This window comes from Xenopus tropicalis, chromosome 3 (genome assembly GCF_000004195.4).
Source record: "Xenopus tropicalis strain Nigerian chromosome 3, UCB_Xtro_10.0, whole genome shotgun sequence".
Lineage (NCBI taxonomy): Eukaryota > Metazoa > Chordata > Amphibia > Anura > Pipidae > Xenopus > Xenopus tropicalis.
In genome coordinates this window covers 48,452,830-48,473,086 of record NC_030679.2, presented here as the reverse complement: position 1 = coordinate 48,473,086, position 20,257 = coordinate 48,452,830, and the positions used below count along the sequence as shown (strand labels likewise).

The window sequence follows — 20,257 nt, the reverse complement described above, 5'->3', positions numbered from 1 at the left end:
TCATGGGCCCTAAGGGTGAAATTTTGCTCCCTTTATCCCTTATCACAATAGTAAATAAGACCTTATGTTCTAAACTGAACCTTAACAACATAATCAGTGGTAAAACGTTTTTGGATAATTTTGTGGATCACTTTCTCTTATCTGCTTTATAAATATGCTCTTTGGCCCTGAAGAGAAGCGCAGCTCCAGGCCAGTACTTATAGACCTGGAGGCCTCCACAGGGACAGCGAACATACCACAAGAAACTCTGCAGGAAATTCTAAATACTGTTTAATAATGTTACAGTTATAGGAGTTGTACATGGGAACATGTAGCCCTGTTTCCTATTATAACATCTTATTTTACCGTAGAATTATCATACTTTCAGACAAAAGAGGTGAAATTTAACACCAACCAAAGTCACCAATGTCTATGCCAAATGTTCACATATAACAAAAAACATATTGTCCGATAAGCTCTGTGGTTATAATGTATTTAGGGGTTGTTCATCTTTAAGTTAAATTTTAGTATGTTAGAATGACTAATTCTGAGCAATTCCTCAATTGGTCTTAATTTTGTTTATAGTTTTTGAATTATGTGCCACCTCCTTCTGCCTCCTTCCAGCATTTAAATCGGCGATACTGATCCAAGGTACCAAAAAACTGCTCTGTGAGGCTCTAATTTATTATTACTTCTACTGTTTATTACTTATCTTCTATTTAGGCATTTTCCTATTCATATTTCAGTCTTTCATTTAAATCAATTCCTGGTTGCTAGGGTAATTGGGACCATAGCAACCAGATAGCTACTGAAATTCCAAACTGGAGAACTGCTACATAAAAAGCAAAATTATTCAAAACCACAAATAATAAAACATGAAGATCAACTGCTAATTGTCTCAGAATATCACTCTCTACATCATATTAAAAGTTAATTGAAAGGTGAACAACTCCTTTAGCAAGTACATACAAAAGTTTAATGTATGCTAGAGACGCCCAGGTCCATCTGCTTGGATAAATACGCACACTACAATGATGGCAGGGGTAATATTTCAGTGTGCCTGGGTAGCCACAGCACTGTAGCTGTTCTGTATGTAGTGAATACATTCTCCACAGGTGGGGACTACAGCACATTCATGCCAAAAACACAATTGTAATAGTGGGCTCTTATCAATTACCACATAATGGCAACAGCTTTGTTGCAACCAAAATAACTAGGTGATTAGTAAACAAATTACATTTTTTTTGCAAATAATAGCATAATGCTATGGTAATTTATTATACCCAAAGTCTTAACCAGCTTGTGTGCATGCAGGTACTTACACATTCCATTTTAGATCAAAACTCACCTTACCTAGTGACCTAAAAGGCCTATTTCTACCTAAATCTGGGCAAAATGCCACCCCGCGATTGTTGATATACAAAAGTCATAACAAAGCAGTAATCCTACCTTTTGTCTTGCTCATCCTGATCATATCTGTGATCAAAAGAAGACGCGATCCTATAAATTGTTACTTCTGGATTGTTGAAATGGTTGTTTACAGTTCTCTAATTTCCAATAAAGATCCTTTTAACAGAACAATTTGTACCTTGACGTTCAATAAGAGACTGAATATCAGTTTCCTTGTATATCTCACATGTCAAGGTGTGACTGAACAGAGGTTATATGTAGCTTACTGATTAACCTGGCTGCATTGCAGCATACTGTAAATGCTTGCATGTATAATCTCTGCCGACTGAAAGCATCAATATATCTGTTTTTTTCTTAAGCATTATTTCATATTATGATCACTACTCTTTGACTCACAGTGATCCCTTTTGCCCTCAGATAATCCACTTTTTTCTTTACTAGGCTTATGTTAAAGGGGTGGTTCACCTTTAAGTTAACTTTTAGTATGTTATAGAATGGCTGATTCTTACAACCTTTAAACTGGTCTTCATTATTTGCCCTTTTCCTCTAACACTTTCTAGCTTTCAAAAAGGTGGTCACTGACCCCAGCAGCCAAAAATTATTGCTCCGTGAGGCTAAAATTTTATTGTTCCTTTTTATTATCTTTCAATTCAGACCTATTCCATTCATAATACAGGTATGGGATCCCTTATCCGGAAACCCGTTATCCAGAAAGCTCCGAATTACGGAATGCCCGTCTCCCATAGAATCCATTTTAATCAAATAATTCAAAATTTTAAAACTGATTTCCCTTTTCTCTGTAATAATAAAACAGTACCTTGTAATTGGTCCCAACTAAGATACAAATAATCCTTATTGGATGCAAAACAATCCTATTGGATTTAATTGCAGTTTTATTGATTCTTTGGTAGACTTAAGGTATGGAGATCCAAATTACGGAAAGACCCCTTATCCGGAATACCCTTGGTCCCGAGCATTCTGGATAACGGGTCCTATACCTGTAATAATAATATTCCAGTCTCTCGTTCAAACCACTGCCTGGTTGCTAGGTAGATTTGGACCCCAGCAACAGATAGCTGCTAAACAAAAAGCTAAATAATTCAAAAACCACAGAAAATACTAAGTTAAGCCTAACTGCAAATTATCTCAGAATATCAAGCTGTATGTCATACTAAAAGATCATTTTAAACAACCCCTTTAACAGCCCTTTTAAAGGAGAAGGAAAGGCAAAGTCACTTGGGGGTGCCAAAATGTTAGGCACCCCCAAGTGACTTTAATCACTTACCTTGTACCCGGGGCTGGTGCCCCTGTTAGGAGAAAACTGCACCAGCCCGGGGTACCTGTAGCAAGCGCTTCCTCCTTCCGGCTTCGTTTTCCGGCAAATCCCCGGGACCTGCGCATGCGCATTAGAGTGAAAAGCCTTGAAAAGAATCTAGGGTTCTTGATGCACCTAGCACTTTTTTCTTTTACTTTCCTCTCCTTGTAGTAAGCTTAATATATTAAAATATATCATGACCTCTGTATAAAGAAGCCCCTCTTCAATTTATCTGCTAGTCTTGTCATAGCAAAAGAAATATAAAAAAATATATATGTTATATTAAAAAAATATAAACTGTTTTCAATGAAGACCAAGAACAAAGACTATTCAGGGGCTATAACTGCTTGTTTAATGTCTACAGCAATGATCATATAACCAAAGAACATTGAGACAGGAGTACAGAGAGCAAGCAGGATTCTCACTGGAGAATTTCCTTGCATAAAAAAGCATATAGCATATAAACCCCCTGCAAAACTCTTCTTTTCCACTTCCTATAGAAGCAGCAGGACACGATTATATTGTCTTGCCATTATCTAACATAGTGTAAATACTGTGCAGTTTGGGCTTGCCAATGTTACCCTGTAATTATCAGAAGCAAAGACCAAACTTAAATAAAGAAAAATATATTTTCCAATGAGAATCATTTCTGCCAGCGCTATGTAAATCATCTCATCATTACTGTGTCATTTTTGCTTTGCTTGCTGGTATTACATAGAAACCTAACTTCACAAATGTGAATATAGTGCTGTTTAGTTTTTTAGAGAAAATGTTTTTACTGCCTTTTGTTAAGATCACATGAAACCAAGAATTAAGATTTAAGGGTAAACATATCAGGTAGGGTTCTCCCATTGGAGGAGACTCTTGCATAATTTAGGCCCACAGGCATAGTGGACTCAGACTCTTGGCCTTGCTTCATAACTTGCCCCCTTTAATGAATTTTATCAATTATATTAATAGTGTACTTTTTTCTCTAGTGGTGTTTCATTGTTCGGTATTTTATCAGCAATTATAATTACAGCAGCCTGCAAAATAATGTTCTTAACAACCTGCGTGCAGTGTACCTATGCAGATGTGGTTTGTGCCTACATTGTAATTGCATCCCCATTTTGTTTGCCTAGTGGGGGGTGCACATTGTGTATTTTTCAGTGTGTCAGTGCAAGTCAGATGCATTGTATACGCAATATTCAGGGAGATCCTTGTAAGTACCCACACCTCAAGACAGGTGATACTCTCAGGGGCTACTTGTGCCTTTGTGTAACTTGCACAGAATTGTGGTGCAAGATGCAATTTTAGAGGCATATATAGCATAGCAGCAATATCATATTTTATTATTTATATAGGTATTTATAAGGCACCACATATACACTGAACATCCAAATCACATACAAAAATACTGTTAACTAAAACAAGAGGTTAAGAGGGCCCTGCCCAAAAGAGCTTACAATCTCAACAAAGAAGAGGGAATGAGACATAAGGTGAGGGGGTGGGCAAGATTAGGAATCAGCAAGTTAGAGATATTGCATTGAGCAATGCATTTAGCAGCATAAAGTGTACAGTGGAAGGTTAGATGAGTATAAGCTTCTCTAAAGAAAGACATACTTTTATGCCAGAGAGATTGGGTAAAAGTCAGACAGAACATGGGAGGAAACTCCAGAGAATGTAATTTTGTACTACCATTGCATGCATATCAGCTCTCTGCTGTTTTATGTCTATCTGCTATATCTTGTAACATGTTATATTGAAAACATATTCATTATACTAATGTTAAGATATAATGATACATTTGGTGTAAGCATGGGTAGACCTTAATGGGAGCTCTTATTGCATGTCCTCACACTGACAGTTGCACATGTCTAAAGATTATTTAACAGATCAGAAAAACCTGATCTATAAACTAAATGAAAAAGGTTTGCTATCTGACACAACACGGCCATCAGAAGGGAATGCTGCATGCTGTATTTGTATCCAACAAGATAAAGTTGGGCAGACTCTTGTTTCTTTAAAACTCACTGTCAGATGTGATATAGAAAATCAAAAAAACATCAGCTTTTACACAAGGTTTTATAGCAAGGAGGCTCAGATTCTACAACGTCCAAGTAAAATCTGCTAGTGACAGGATTTTGTGGGACAGATAAGGTCTTGCGTAGGTCTGCCATAAGCAAATACATATGTTTCCTGTACAGTAGGTTTCCAAGTCACTTGTGTACCTACCAATGAATTCAGAGGTGTCAAGCACAGAAATTGCCGAGTCTAATGAGAGCTGAGAGTATCCGGTTTCATCGATTTCAGATTCCATCCAGATGTTTTACAGTGTATTTCCCGTCAAAACAGTTGAAATAAAAACAATACACTGGCCCTACGACATTAAAGAAACATATACATTAGTTGTTAATCATTATTAATAAATGCATTAGTACCTATCTGTGTAGGTATTTTATGACAAAATATCTTTAGTACCAAATATCAAAAAATCAGATATTTTAATTTATGCCTAAATAACTATACTACCAAGGGAAATTCCAGATCTACCATGGCCCTGTAATTAAACAGTAATCAATAAGTGATAAGCAACTGGACATTCAATATTCACAGCTGCTTATTTCTATGAAGCTGCACTTTTATCAGCAGTAACCCCTTCCTGGCAAGACTCGCCCACACACCCACTCCTGGCTTTATATCTAAGGTTAAACATTGCTCCACTGCCAGTTCTTACAAGAGGTGAAGGAAGTTGCTCATGCAGTTGGTCATGCAGTTATTACAGGTTCCTGCATATTCTTGCTGTTTGTTATTGTGATAATTTTCTTTTCTAGTCTTGCTCAGCTGTTTTTAAACTCACAGGGAGGACTTTAATGTAAAATTTGGTTGAAAGACAAGAAACTTTCCCATATCTGCTAAAAAGTAGCCTAGCTTTGTAGCTAGCATGCAGTTCATGCCATTATACTGTATCTGTGGTAAGAAGAGAGGCACAGACTCATGTATGTGTAAGGGCCGTGACACACGGGTAGATTAGTCGCACCATGACAAATCTCCGTTTTCGAAGGCAACTCATTTCCCTGCAATGCCATCCCACCGTCTAGAATGTAAATTTTATGTATATTTGGTAGAGAGAGTTCTGGAGTCTTAGAACCTCATGAAAAAAGTGATGCAGAGATTTGCAGTGGGTTGGCAACTAGAACTGTTAGTAAGCTCAAGAGGGAAGCACTGAGAATCCATGGAGCTGGACTAAAGTCAGATCTCTTCATACTTCTGCAATGAAATAGGGATATAACACGAGATATTATATTGCAATTATTTCTAATTTCAATTCCTTTTCAATTTCTAAGATAAATCTTTACATTTGGTGTGTTCTGGTGATGAACATTTTACAGCAATGCCTTCTGACACCTATTGCTTTAATTGCTAGGTGTCGGTGACGTTTCAGGGTGAGACGTGTTGACAATATTCATATAAGACCTTTTACACAGTTACATAGAAAAAAGTCACCAAGTTCAACCTCAGTTCTTCCTAAGCTCTAGGTGATCCAGAGAAAAGTGCAAAAAGAGTCAGAGAGACATACCGTACCTCTGTATTAGAATTGCATACTTCACACAGGAGCTGAAAATTGCATTACTTGATTTTTTCAGCATCTGTGCCTTAAATTGCTGTTTGACATATTACTGTATATACTCGAGTATAAGCCTAGTTTTTCAGAAATGTGCTGAAAAAGTCACCCTCGGCTTATACTCGAGTCGGGTGCCATGGGTCCCTCTATACTAGCACCCTCTCTCCTTTGTGTGCAAATTAGGCCACCTGCAACCAGATCCTCCAGTGCCTAGGCCTAGGCTCCCACTAGCAATACTTATTTCCCCTTACATCTCCTCCGGGACTGGGTCTGCTGCCAGTTTGCCAGGTGCAATAAGCGTGGGGTAGTACTCATATTGTTTTTGTTGACCCTCTTCTCCGCTTACAGAGCTGTTTTTCTTTGAAATAAATATCGAAAAACATATACCCCACTGATGCCTCAATTAATGTAATTTTATTGGTACTGGTATTTAGCAGTAGCTGCTGCATTTCCCACCCTAGGCTTATACTCGAGTCAATAAGTTTTTCCAGTTTTCTTAGGTAAAATTAGGTACCTTGGCTTATACTCGAGTATATACGGTACATATCAGGATCATTTTGCTCACAAATCTCATTCACCAGTGTTTTAATTTGCACAAATCTATACAAAAACACCAAAATAATATGTTTGTATAATTTAATTATAACCCAGTATTCCTTTTATTCAGTAGGGAGGGTAGGTGTATTTCATAGTGAAATCAAGCTGGCTTCATTCGGAGCCAAGGTTGTATATAGTGTATTTATATATAAATAAATAAATATATATATATATATATATATATATACAGTATATAGTAGCCCCAAATATCTTCCCCTAATCCCAATGGCTCATAATCTCAAATGACAACTCTGTATTGATTAGCTGTATTGCCAAAGTATCTAGAAGCATGCATCATAGTTGTTAAGTGCTTTCAACCCCTCATTTAAACCCTAAGTGATTGTTCCATTGATCACATCAATATAGTTTACCAATTTTTAAAATCCCTTTGCACATTAAGTTTTTACTATACACCAATCAGTATATGGAATGGCCTTTGTTGGTTGCCAGTTTTTTCATTGTTTAAAATAGCAAAAAATCTATGTATTCTGTAATGTTAATACATATTTTCATACTGAAAAATTGCTTTAGCCATACATTTTTTTCATTTTTTCTTATATAAGCCAGTTGTCACAATGTTTACTTAATGTCAATTACTATTTAACTGTCTTGACCTGATTCCCATTTGTGTGTTTCAGTACCCTGCCATGTGATACACATCCTATGTTGCAATTACCAATAATTCCCTTTAGTCTCCTTGCACGCCTGTGTATTTTTCAAAGACAGTTCACGTATCAGTTATTCATTTATCAGTTGTTTAGGGTTTTTGGATAACTTAACTCTGAAAAATGTGACTTTATTTCTATAACTTACAGTGTAATTAGCAGACACTAGCAGCATATCACACAAGTGAAAAGGCTAATTTAAACATCTCTGACATCTATTACTTAAAGTTAATGCTGCACATAACATTCCAGACAGCAGATTATACAGAATGCTCAGTAGTTTCATGCATATTAGTACATTCTGCTCTTATTTCTGTTTCTCATCTGAAGTAACTGAAGCTCCATGCTCCAATCCTAGAAAATAAACATAGTCTACACCCTTATGGCAAAGCATTATATCCAGTAATAATGCAAAGATAAATGTAATTACCCTTTATTCTCATCAAGCATTATTGTTAAGCGATTTCCCTCAAAAGTTGAGTCAATAAGCAAACAATTGATCTTCTGTGCTCTACCCTTCTCCTACTAAGGGAATCTATCATGATAAGTGATGCATTTACACCTACAATGTTTACCCCTAAATGCTTTTAAATTGGTGACCATTAAATTCTACCTGCTGATTGGTTGCTATGGGTTATTACTCCTGGTCACACTTAGCACCTTTTATTACACAACCCCATAAATGTTTAATGTTATTACTTTGTTATATTATAGCCACATTTTCTACCAGAATTAAAGGAACAGTAACACCAAAAAATAAAAGTGTATAAAAGTAACTAAAATATAATGTGCTGCTGCCCTGCACTGGTAAAAGTTGTGTGTTTACTTCAGAAAGTCTACTATAATTTATATAATAAGCTGGTATGTAGCCATGGAGGCAGCCATTCAAAGGAGAAAAGGCACAGGCACATAGCAGATAACAGATAAAACACTATTGTATTCTGCAGAACTTATCTGTTATCTGCTGTGTAACCTGTGCCTTTTCTCCTTTTTTCCAGCTTGAATGGCTGCCCCCATGGCTACACAGCAGCTTATTATATAAATTATAGTAGTGTTACTGTAGCAAACACACCAGTTTTACCAGTGCATGGCAACAGTGCATTATATTTTTATTACTTTAAAGCTCTTTAATTTTTTGGTGTAATTTTCATGGTGTGTGGCACATCTGACGATGTTTCGCACGAAACATCGTCAGATCGCCACGTGTATGGCCAGCTTTAGAATGTTAGTCAAGATCAGTGGGCTTTATCTTTATGGCAAGTTATTACTTTATAACCCTACAGCCTGAGAGATATGAAGATGTACTATGATGATAGGCAGTATTTTCCATTTTATTCATCCAATTTAATATTGAATACAGAGCTGATAATAGTCAAGTGGCTCAGGTTTCGTAAGACTATTCTGTAGCTTGGGTTTGATATTAATTGTCTTATCTCCTCAACTCTTATTCTGTAAATAAATCATCAGATTATATTGTTGTCATTTCAACCAATGTAGAATCTTTTCAGGTGCACATTCCACACTGGCCAACTCCACAATAGTTCAGTACTAATTTTTATTACCATAAAATCACATGTGCTCTTAAAAGCACCCAGAGTAAATTTACATCAATTCAGTTTTTGGGTTTAGCTCACCTACTATGGAGAGCAAAGAGAACCCTCCTTAAAGAAGTAAAGAGGACCTTGCCTGACAGAACTTGCTATCTACGTGGCAACTGAGGCCAAACACAAACATCCAAAAGATATAGGCATGTACACGGTAAGATCCGCTTGCTTTGTAAGGTCGCCAAGTGAGTGGATCTTCTCCTGATATGCCCACCTCTGGGTGGGTGATACCGGGCTAATTCGGTCATTTGGCCCTAGGGTATAAAAAATGGGGGGTAGAGGCCCAGTCAGTTTGAGGACCACATCAATAAGCCATTGTGGACCCTGATCCAATGGAAAAATCAAACCTGCCCGATAGAGATCTGGGTGATTTCAGGCCAGATGTCGGTTGGGGAGGCCCGTCATTCATGCCCATACATGGGCAGATTAGCTGCCTGAATTGGTCTTAAAGAGATACTGACACCAGAAAGTAAATCTTTTTTTTACATCTGTCATAACATTGTCTTTGCAAGAACTTTATAATTTTGCCATTAAAATATATGCCTGATGCGTTTACATTACCTGTCTGATCCCCTGTGTTCCTCTATGAGGGGGCAGCCATATTTGTCTGTTAGCATTAGAAGCTGTAACTGACAGGCTGGGAAGGGACAGTCAGGTTGGCAAAACAGTCAGGTTTAGGAACTTTAAGTAACAATTACTCACAAAAGCAGCCCTATCAGTGAAAAATGATCAACACGACCTATAGGTAGCTTTTTATGTATATTCATATACATATACTTTAAAGTGATACTGACACGAAAAAACTACTTTTTAAAATATGAATATACATAAAAAGCTACCTATAAGTCATGTTGATCATTTTTCACTGATAGGGCTGCCTGTGTGAGTAATTGTTACTTAAAGTTCCTAATCCTGACTGTTTTGCCAACCTGACTGTCCCTTCTCAGCCTGTCAGTTATAGCTTCTAATGCTAACAGACTCCTGCTGCACAAATATGGCCGCCCCCTCATAGAGAAACATGGGGGATCAGATAGGAAATGTAAAAGCCTCAGGAAATACATTTATGGCAAAATTATAAAGCTCATGCAAAGACAATGTTATGAAAGATGTAAAAAAGTTTTAATTTCTGGTGTCAGTATCACTTTAAGGACTGATATCGGCAGCTAAAATCGGCCCGTGTATGCCCACCTTTACTTACTGTAGCATTTATCACTTGCATGGCTTAGTTGTACAGCTAATTTTTACAGTTCATATTTAAATGACTGGAAATTGAGGGGCTTCATAGTAGGGCAGGACTTAGAATGGAATAGAATGTAGGGAACATTCCTTCAACATTGAATTACTGCAAGAAAGTTGGCGTATTGTCCTATCCTAATGCTCCTATTCCTATTCTACCTGCTCGGTATTAGTACTTTATGTACTACATACTTTACAGGAAATTCTTTTAACAAAGTAATTCTTTCTCTACATATTTACTTAATTTGCTGTAAAATAATAGAAGTGAGCTCAGTCTGGTGAATTAAGATGTCTAACGTGGACATTTATTGTCCATTAGTAGGTAAGGTAACGCTCAAGGTCAAACACAATGCAAACACAATATGTCTCACCTAATGTTCAGCTGCTACTGCTGGTTCTTCTCTGGTAATTCTCATATACAACATCAGATCAGATATCGGAATCTACCAGGAGAACTTCAAAACTCAGGTCTTATTAATTTGTTAGAGAGACGGTCTGCCAAGTCTCTTCAATTCACAAGCCTAGGATTTTGAAGTTCTGCTGCACATTTTACAGAATACACTGTCTATTGCTAGATAGTAGGATAAAAATCAGAAAGTGTTGATCTGCAATAACTGCTGCAAATATATATATATACAAATTAGTATTAAAGCAAAATATTTATTTATTTTGCACAGAATAAATATATTTAAGGATATACAGTAAGTAATCGATAGGCTCAATATTTCTGTATGACAAGTTAATTTGTATAGTATCCATTATAAAAACCTGTCTAGCTCCAAGAGTACACAGTACTGTTTATTGCTCTTTAAACAATGTATATTTAGGTAGCTCAAAATCAAAGTGTCAGTTAAGAACTGGAAAAACAAACACAGACTTATATTGCAATTCCCTGACCAGTCCTTGTGCCACTTTTTGTGAGGTGATACTTACATGGTTACATAGTCATTTGAGTAGCAAAAATAAAAAGTCCATCAAGTTCAACCCCATCAAAATAACCTTCAGTGCACATATATACACATACTCCTACTGACCTATCTATACACTCACATAAATAAATTTTATTTACCAATACCTATACTAACTAACTGTGGGTAATAACATTACAATAGCCTTAGATTTTTATTCTTGTTCAAGAAATCATCCTCTGCCATCATAATATCACCTGGCAGGGCATTCCATAATACCTTCACTGTGAAGAACCCCCTATGTTGCTTTAACTGAAAATGATGTCCCTCAAGTCTATAGGGGAGGCCACTGGTTTATTTATCTAATGTACTTATAAAGAATACTCATGTTCTCCAGAATAAACAACCCAAACTTTTGGTAATCTTTAATAGTTTAATTCTTCTATCCAGGGTCGCACTGTGGGGTGTAGGGACCACCGGGGATGCCGCTCCAGGGGCCCACAAGCCCCCAAGGGACCCCCACAGTGGCCCCCACAAACGCCCCAGGCCGCACTGCTCACCCAACTCCGGAACGTACATACTTAGGCGCGTCAGGAGAGAGGGACCTGCGGGCCAGGGAGCTCCCCGCAGGGATTCGTTCTGGCCCAGTGGAGGGCCAGAGCCCACTGGGTTTTCTCATTATTTATTGATTATGCAATTATATGCCTGACTATTTTATTGCAGTTATTAAATTATATTATTAATTTAGTACATTTTACACTGGAAATGATCCCATGTGCCATTTCCATAAGAGTCTAAGTGATCTACTGGCACCTCCTTTCAGACTGCATTCTTTCATGACAGCCTTCATTCATTCTTTATTGATTTTACCTATTATTCCTATGGAAAAAAAGGTAAACTGGGAGTGCAACCTATTTGGATATAGCCACAATCATTTTAAAACCTTATAAAAGACTCATTTTGATTACACCTATTTTGCCTGTATTTGTTTTAATAAATGCTAGTATATCTACCAAATTTATTATGGAGCTGTAAAATATATAAAATGTGCTGCTCCCCTAACCGGTTCTAATTTAAAAAAAAAACAAATGGTCCTATACTGACATTAATATTATACCCTACAAATTTGTAAACTTAGTGAAATAGTTTTTCATGTTTTCTTTTTAGTAAAATAAATATTTACTGTAAATTCTCAAATTGAAAATCAGACTGCAGAGTTTGGAAAGTAGGGACCCAAGCAGACTACACATGTTGTATTAGAGATAATGCCTGGGTTGCTCAATGGCCACATCATCAGTTGTCACACCGAAAGGATGATGCAAACGTAATATCTAAAGAACATTTACACTTACTGGCACCAGTATATGAGTCAACCATCCCCATTTATTCCACAACAACAAAATGGTCTCGATAGATACATAACCTGGGAGTGATTCCAGTGCCACCCTGTGCCCTCAGCCATTTCCAGAACATAAAAAGACAATTGTACTTTTTTTTTTTTTTAACTTGGTAACAGAAAGCCATACAAAACATACAACTTAAACATCCCCAAGTTGACATAATAAAAAGAACCATGTATGGCTGCTTTTGTAACTTTTTTTCTCATGTTTTTTCATGTCATGTTCAGGTAGGGGAAGAAAGAATAACATATATAACTTTATTACTACAACCGCTACTTTACATTATTTGATAAAATAAAAATAATTTCCTCAAAGGAATACAGACACCCAATTAATCTGCAACAAAACTTTCTTCATTTTATTTTGCTTTTTATAACATTAATATATTATTTCTTCTTTCCTTTTATTTTTTAAGAAAATGCTCTAAAATTAAGCTATACCTTGTTTTTTTAAATTTGGCTTGAAATATGTTCTTGTATTAAGCATTAATAAGAATAAGAATTTTTAGATGAATTCATCCATTATGACAGTTTTTAACAAAAAAATTAACCACAAAAAGTAAAACAAAAATAGGAATGTTCTACCCTGTACTACAGGTCATTCCTAGTAAGTCTGTGATCAGCCAAATCGTTTGCTTAATGTCACTTACCGAACTTGCCTTTGCCTTATTTTCAGCACTTAAATTGTTATCCAGTAGTCACAAATAACATGGGATCGTTAGATTGGGATTTGAAAATTTAGGAACGAGCAGAGGTAAGAATCATGCTGTACTGTCTGTCCCAATGGTCTGCTGCTGTTTAGTAGAGGAGCAGCTTAATCATTAACTGCTGTCTTTAAATAAACAGATCTGGAATTCTCAGAAACAAAGCACTTCCAGGTTAAATGGCAAATTTACAAGAGGGGAGACATGTGGTGCATGGTTTCATCTATATATACATTTTATAATTGTGGTTACAGTACATAGTTGTAAACAAAGCAGCAAAATAAAGGAGTTATCTGTTGCCACAATGCTTTTAGTAGCTAATATAAGGAACAGAAGCAATGCCCAGAGAAAATACAAATTACAGACATTTAAACATAAATAAAAAAATTGGCTTTTTTTTTTATAGCCATAGAGGTGTCAACCCTGTGACTATAATAAATAGACAAAGAACCATTTCTGGTGCATGGTTAAGTCTGTGTTTTCTACTTTCACAACTTACTGGATTTCTGTAGTGATACCCTGCCAGTTATCCAAGATGCTACCAGGATCTAGTTTCAAACATTTAACATAAAATTCCCACACTGAACAATTCAGCTAATCAATCCTGAGGCACTAAAATCCTGCACTGTGCCTTAAATGAGGTAATTGTGCTAGGTGTGCAACAGTCTTAACTTGGCCTAAAGGGAAAGATAAATGAAGAGTGGACCTAAACCCCATATAATTCATTACAAAACTAGAAGAATGGATATATGAACTTTGTTTAGTGTTATTTTTGGGGAATAAATTGCATTCATGTCCCTTTTACAGTTGGATCAGTAAAACGTCTAATGCTTTGACTAGTCCAGCAATTTTACTGGTCTAGCACTGTCAATGCTCAGATGCTGTAAAGGCAATTTCTATATTGAGTATACAAGAACCCCCAAAGCAATAATTATTTCTCACATCCCAGTGAAAAAACATTTCTGAAAAAGTACCACTAATAAAATATGGAGAGAGTCTTGGGCTGAGGGGGTAGCTTTGGTGCTTTTCACTGAAATCAACTGGAAGGGGTGTCTGTTGATTTGGGACAGTCTGTCAAAATACTTTATATGCCATAAGCTCTAAAAGTGTGTTGCTCCATACTTTCGTTGCCACCCAGTATTCTCCACCATATGACTGGCATGTGCGACGGCTGTGAGGGTCTGGTGGCTTCAAACCAGAAGATGGTGGTGGGATGCCTGTATTTCTCTGCCAGGCTCTGAGAGATAGAAAGAAAGAGACACAGCACAGCACTATTCAGTCCCCTGTGAACCTTTATCATTCTTTGAAAAAGATAAATAGTATGCACTGGAGTGCTGGATCCTATTTCATCTATATATTTTTTTTTAATTATTTCCTATTTTGTTTTTTAGGAGGGTTGAAATACAAATATTGTTGCACTACCAGTTTATTAGTAATGTCCCTCACCCCTCTGTACTGTATTAGCTGGCAAGGCTTCTGGCAAAAAAATACTTGCTCTCAACTGATGACCAGGCTAATCCCTGCAATAAACTTCACTACACCTCTTCTATATCACTGATTAGTAAAATGCCTACACCATTATCATGTTCTGCATATCTTTAAATTTTATTGCCAATCACATGTAATCTTATCAAACATGCCTTAAACTGGCCACTGCTTGGCAGATAAGCAGATGATTTTCCAATTTTATTAAAAGAAGATGTACTAACAGAGCGTGTGATTCAGAAGCTAAAGAGATGTCTGCAGCATTATTAAAGCATTATAAAGGAATACATTTTTCTGACAAGGTTATTTTGCATGTACATTAACAGGTTCTGTCCAGTTCTCACATTACCTAATATAATACAGGTATGGGATCCCTTATCCGGAAAACCATTATCCAGAAAGTTCTCGAATTACGGAAAGGCCATCTCCTATAGACTCCATTATAGGCAAATAATTCTAATTTTTAAAAATGATTTCCTTTTTCTCTGTAATAATAAAACTGTACCTTGTACTTGATCCCAGCTAAGATATAATTAATCCTTATTGGAGGCAAAACAATCCTAGTGGGTTTGTTCAATATTCAAATGATTTTTAGCAGACTTAACTCATGGAGATCCAAATTAAGGAAAGATCCCTTATCCGGAAAACCCCAGGTCCCGAGCATTCTGGATAACCGGTCCCATACCTGTACCAAAGATAATATTATATTACAGATTTGCAAACGTAGTTTGGTTTTGTCTTCTAGCTGTTTCAGCTTCACTCAACAATTAATGGCTTTTACCCTTATAACTGCTTGCAATGTAGAATTTGCACTGCCGGAAAAGCACAGTAGATTTCAGTTTCCATTTTATTAGAAAAATAGAATGTATTGCTAGCAACACATGACACCATAGTGGCTGCACCATTTCACAGTGGAATGTTTAAGAACAATAGCATATGGGGATGTTTGAATGCAGAGAACTGCACCCCAGGAGCCCACCAAACACATAAGTGTGCCCTCTGCACCCCCATCCCCTGGCTGTTGCTACTGTCCACCCTGCATTATACACAAAGACAAACAAAAAATAGTGCCTAAGTGAAGCAAAAAATGCATTGAGCATAATACTATACTGACAATTTTAGGCCACTAACACTTTGTCTCTCCCTTTAGCTGTAATTACCTAGACATGATGGTATAATCACAACAGAAAATGGTTAACAAGCATAATCCCAAAAATGCCACTATAATCACTGTTGGAAATGGCTAATCAGCATATTAGCCCTAGACACAAAATTCTTGTTGACCTTTAATATCACCTCCCAAAGAACTGAAATGCTTCTCTTCTTTATTGCATTGATGCATGCTATTCATAACTATGAACAGTAACAGCAACATTTCAGCTGTGCAGCACAACTGGGGAATGTATTCTTCCTTCCTGTTTATGATAAGGGGCAATAGGCATGATGTGCGAGTGCCTCTCTGTGTATCCATAAGCCTTTCCAGAGCTTGAAAGAAAAGAGAGGCAATTTAAATTAAATTCCTTCATCACACACTTGTGCTCGAGAAGAAGAACACTGCAGACATGGTCTGTCATCAGTCCACTAACCCCACACATGCCAGTAAGATTACTTTGGAATTGGACAATAAGCACTCCATTAACCCCACACAAGCCAGTAAGGTCACTGCATAAATGGACAATAAGCACTACATTAACCCAAACACATGCCAGTAAATGACCAGATTGAAAACATTACCACAAGTTTTCATTCTTTTCCAGTTCTCATGTGCTGCTTGTCTCTCTGCCTAGCTAAAAAAGCTGTAAAAAAAAATTAAAGATGGCTGTGCATTCCACACAGGAAAGCACGGCTATATTTGATTTTTCTCCCAATCTTTGAAATGAGAAAAAAACTTCCACTCTGATCTAGGAGCTAGTGGTGGCAGGTAGGATTGAGGCCCACCCAGATTTTTCCCGGTATCCCAGTGGCACAGTCCACCCTGAATGCTGGGGTCTCTCATGGGGAACAGTGATAAAGAAAACACCTGTATATTGGCAGCAACAGATTCCCATTTAGTAGATTGGGAAACACGCTTCTGTTGTACACTACAATAATGTGCCATTGCTTGAAAGGTTACATTTATACCACCAGTGCGTTTCACATAGAATCTGTGATCACTGAGAATACTCTTTTTATACAGTTAGCTAGAATCGTGCCATGATGTGCATTTGTGCATTTTATTTTAAACAAATTATTAGAATATCATGTAAAATTTATATATTTACAGCTCTACGCTTTCCCATTACTTTTTCATGTTGTAATCATTTCACAATTTTTCAGGCTATTTTTCATCATATTTTGACCACTAGTATATGTGTATATGTGTATAATATATATGAGTCTCTGGCTAGATAGATAGATAGATAGATAGTTTTTTTTAAAATTTTTTAAAAGAGCACCATTCTGTCCTGCACTAGGTGACCCAGAAGAAATGAATCCATCACTTATACTGTGTTTTATCATGACACTATGCTAAAAGAATTTATATGCTACTAGAAAAACATTAAGTATTAAATTACAACTTGTTCAAATGTTCATCCTAATCACTACTATGAATATGTGATTTAAAATCAATTAGAAATGATTTACCTGTTCTCATTTAACAACCATCTCTAAAGAAAAACTGAAGATGATCAGAGTCCAGATCAATGATTACAAACGAAAGGCAGTCTGAGCTTAATTCACATATTTAATCTGATTTTTAAAGTATGATCTTATCAGTAGAAATTGCTGGGTTATCTACAATAGATAACAGATTATAAAATACTGATATAAATGCTGGGATTACCAACAGCTAAGAAAGCTTTTTACATTAAGTTCTAAAATATTCTTAACTCCTCCAATAAACACACCGTGCAAATTATTAGTACATGAAAATGACTGCATCATTGACTAGTATTGTAATTCAGTTATTAATAATGTATAAGTAAAAGGATGAACTGTGGGAGATTGTAGGAAGCAGTGGGGCAAGGTCATAGTGCCTTGGATGTTTTTTGACCAGTCTGCTAATGCCACAGAATTTCCCCTAGGGCTGCCACCTTTTTCTAATGGTAATACCGGGGGGGGGGGGGGGAGCTGTGATGTCATTTGGGATTAGGGCCATGATGTAAGAGGTGGGGAAATGAGTGGAAAATAAGCAATTGGGGCCGATAACGGGGCAAGGAAATGGGCAGACTGGGCAGGAAAATAGGTAGGACAGAGGTGGGCCCTACATAAAACCAAGATCGAACATGGTCACCCATCAGTCAAGCCCTATATCATTCATTCAGTAAAAAAATAAAAGTAAGGCTAATATGCCAAATCAGCAATTCAGTTATGAATCAAAGCTATAAAATCAAATAACCCAAATTGTGATCAAAGCATGTTGCAGTGTTTATCACTGCAGGTTGTGGTGAGGTTTATTCATTTACAAGATATTGCTTAATATGAATCCAGTGCTTGCTCCTTTGTAAAAGTCAATAGGTAATTACAAAGAATAAATAAAACCTTTGCAACATTCATCTCTGCAGAAATAAGTAAACATTCTCTATTTAGTTTAAAACCAAACAATAATAGTCCATGAATCAAAATGGGTCATATAATAGATCAGTCCAGGCAAGTTGTATTTTAGTGCAGTTGGGGAGCTTTGGCACTTTCTCCCTTTGGGAGTGACAGCAAGATCACATGCGACCAGTGTCGGACTGGGAGGCCAGGGGCCCACTAGAAAACCTTAGGCCAGGGATCCCCAACCTTTCTTAAGCTGGCCATACACGGGCAGATCCGCTCGCTTGGCGATGTCGCCAAGTGAGCGAATCTTCACCCGATATCCCCACCTACGAGTGGCGATATCGGGGAGGCATGTAGGCGAATTCGATCGTTTGGCCCTGGGGCCAAACAATTGAATTCTGCAAGCGGCAATGGGGCAGTCGGTTCGGGGACCGCATCAATGAGCCGATGCGACCCCCGATCTGACTGAATCTTTTAACCTGGCCAATCGATATCTGGCCAATTTCAGGCCAGATATCGGTCGGCCAGCCCGCTCGTTTCTGCCCCTACACGGGCACATAAGCTGCCGAGTCGGTCCAAGGGATCGATATCGGCAGCTTCTATCGGCTCGTGTATGGGGGCCTTTACTCATGAGCCACGGTAAAATGTAAAAGACTGGAGAGCAACACAAGCATCATAAAAGTTCATGGAGGTGCCAAATAAGGGCTAAGATTGGCTATTAGGCAGCCTCTATGCACACTGTCAGCTTACAGGGGGCTTTATTGTTAGTAAATCTTGTTTTTATTCAACCAAAACTTGCCACCAAGTCAGGAATTTAAAAATAACTCCCTGGTTTGGGGGCACTAAGAGCAACATCCAAGGGGTTGGTAAACAACATGTTGCTCATGAGCCACTGGTTGGGAATCACTGCCTTAGACCATAGGCCCACTCTCCAAACTATTTCTCCTCCACTTCTCACTCAACCTCTATATTTTCCTAGTTTTTGTATCTTTACATATTATAATCTATTTTTCTATCTATTTAGTCTCTTTGTTGATATAGAAAAATAAGGAATGACCATGAACTAGGCAAAATGGTTAAAAGCCTGAGGGCAACTGGGTCCACTGGGAGTTTTCCTGCCATACCTGTGGGTCAGTCACTGCAAGGGACACTGTAGATAATAAGGTATAGAGCTAAACTATGTTGATGCAGGGGTTACTGTACTACAATTTCCAGCATTCTAAAGCATGTTATGATGGGTTCATGATGGACAAAGGTATTATTTTTCCTAAGTCTAAATGAAATGCCTAAACAGCACTGTGTGCACCCTTCTGAATTTGTAATTGTGGCAAGCAAGATGACACAGTAATCCCAATATGTTTAATAACAAAGAGATGATTAATGTAATGCTGGTGGAAATAATATGCCCTGGAAAATGTTCATATCTGTAGCTGATCTTGGGATGCCTACTTGGGAGACCTAGGGAGAATTAAAGGGTCAGTTGTAGGGAAGGTATAAGGCCCCTTTATCCTCTGAGAAAGCATCACATGTTTTACTGAGCAAGAAAGCCATGTACATCAGTGACTTATTTCTAAATCCCCAATTTGTCAGTAAAATGGCCCTCGCTAGGTTACTTTAACCTAAAAACAAAGTTACACTTTCCTGGAAGAACGCTGTATAAATAAACAAAAATTCTATTATCTTAATTTAATGTAATGTTGTTTCATTTATGTGGAAATTTCCTCTGCACTGGACATATGTTTCAGTTTGCACTAAAATTACCCCAAATTAACAATGCTTCAGTTAAATAACAACCAACAGAAAAGCACTCAGAACATTTTATTCACTCA

General features: G+C 37.3%; 1 protein-coding gene across 2 annotated transcripts in view; it reads right to left on the bottom strand.

The window, feature by feature from the left end:
* The window catches only part of nr1h4 (nuclear receptor subfamily 1 group H member 4), a 43,723-nt gene extending 30,211 nt beyond the window's left edge, over positions 1-13,512 (bottom strand). The window contains exons 1-2 of one of the 2 annotated variants that reach the window (XM_002936845.5): positions 13,368-13,512; positions 4,919-5,063 (exon numbers count right to left, since the gene is read on the bottom strand). In XM_002936845.5, the coding sequence (XP_002936891.3) occupies positions 4,919-5,003 (85 nt within the window). In that variant the 5' untranslated portion in view covers positions 5,004-5,063; positions 13,368-13,512. Of the gene's footprint in view, positions 1-1,428; positions 1,567-4,918; positions 5,064-13,367 lie in introns of those variants that run through there. The other variant, XM_031898855.1, reaches the window with a different exon arrangement.
* Positions 13,513-20,257: the final 6,745 nt, after the last annotated feature.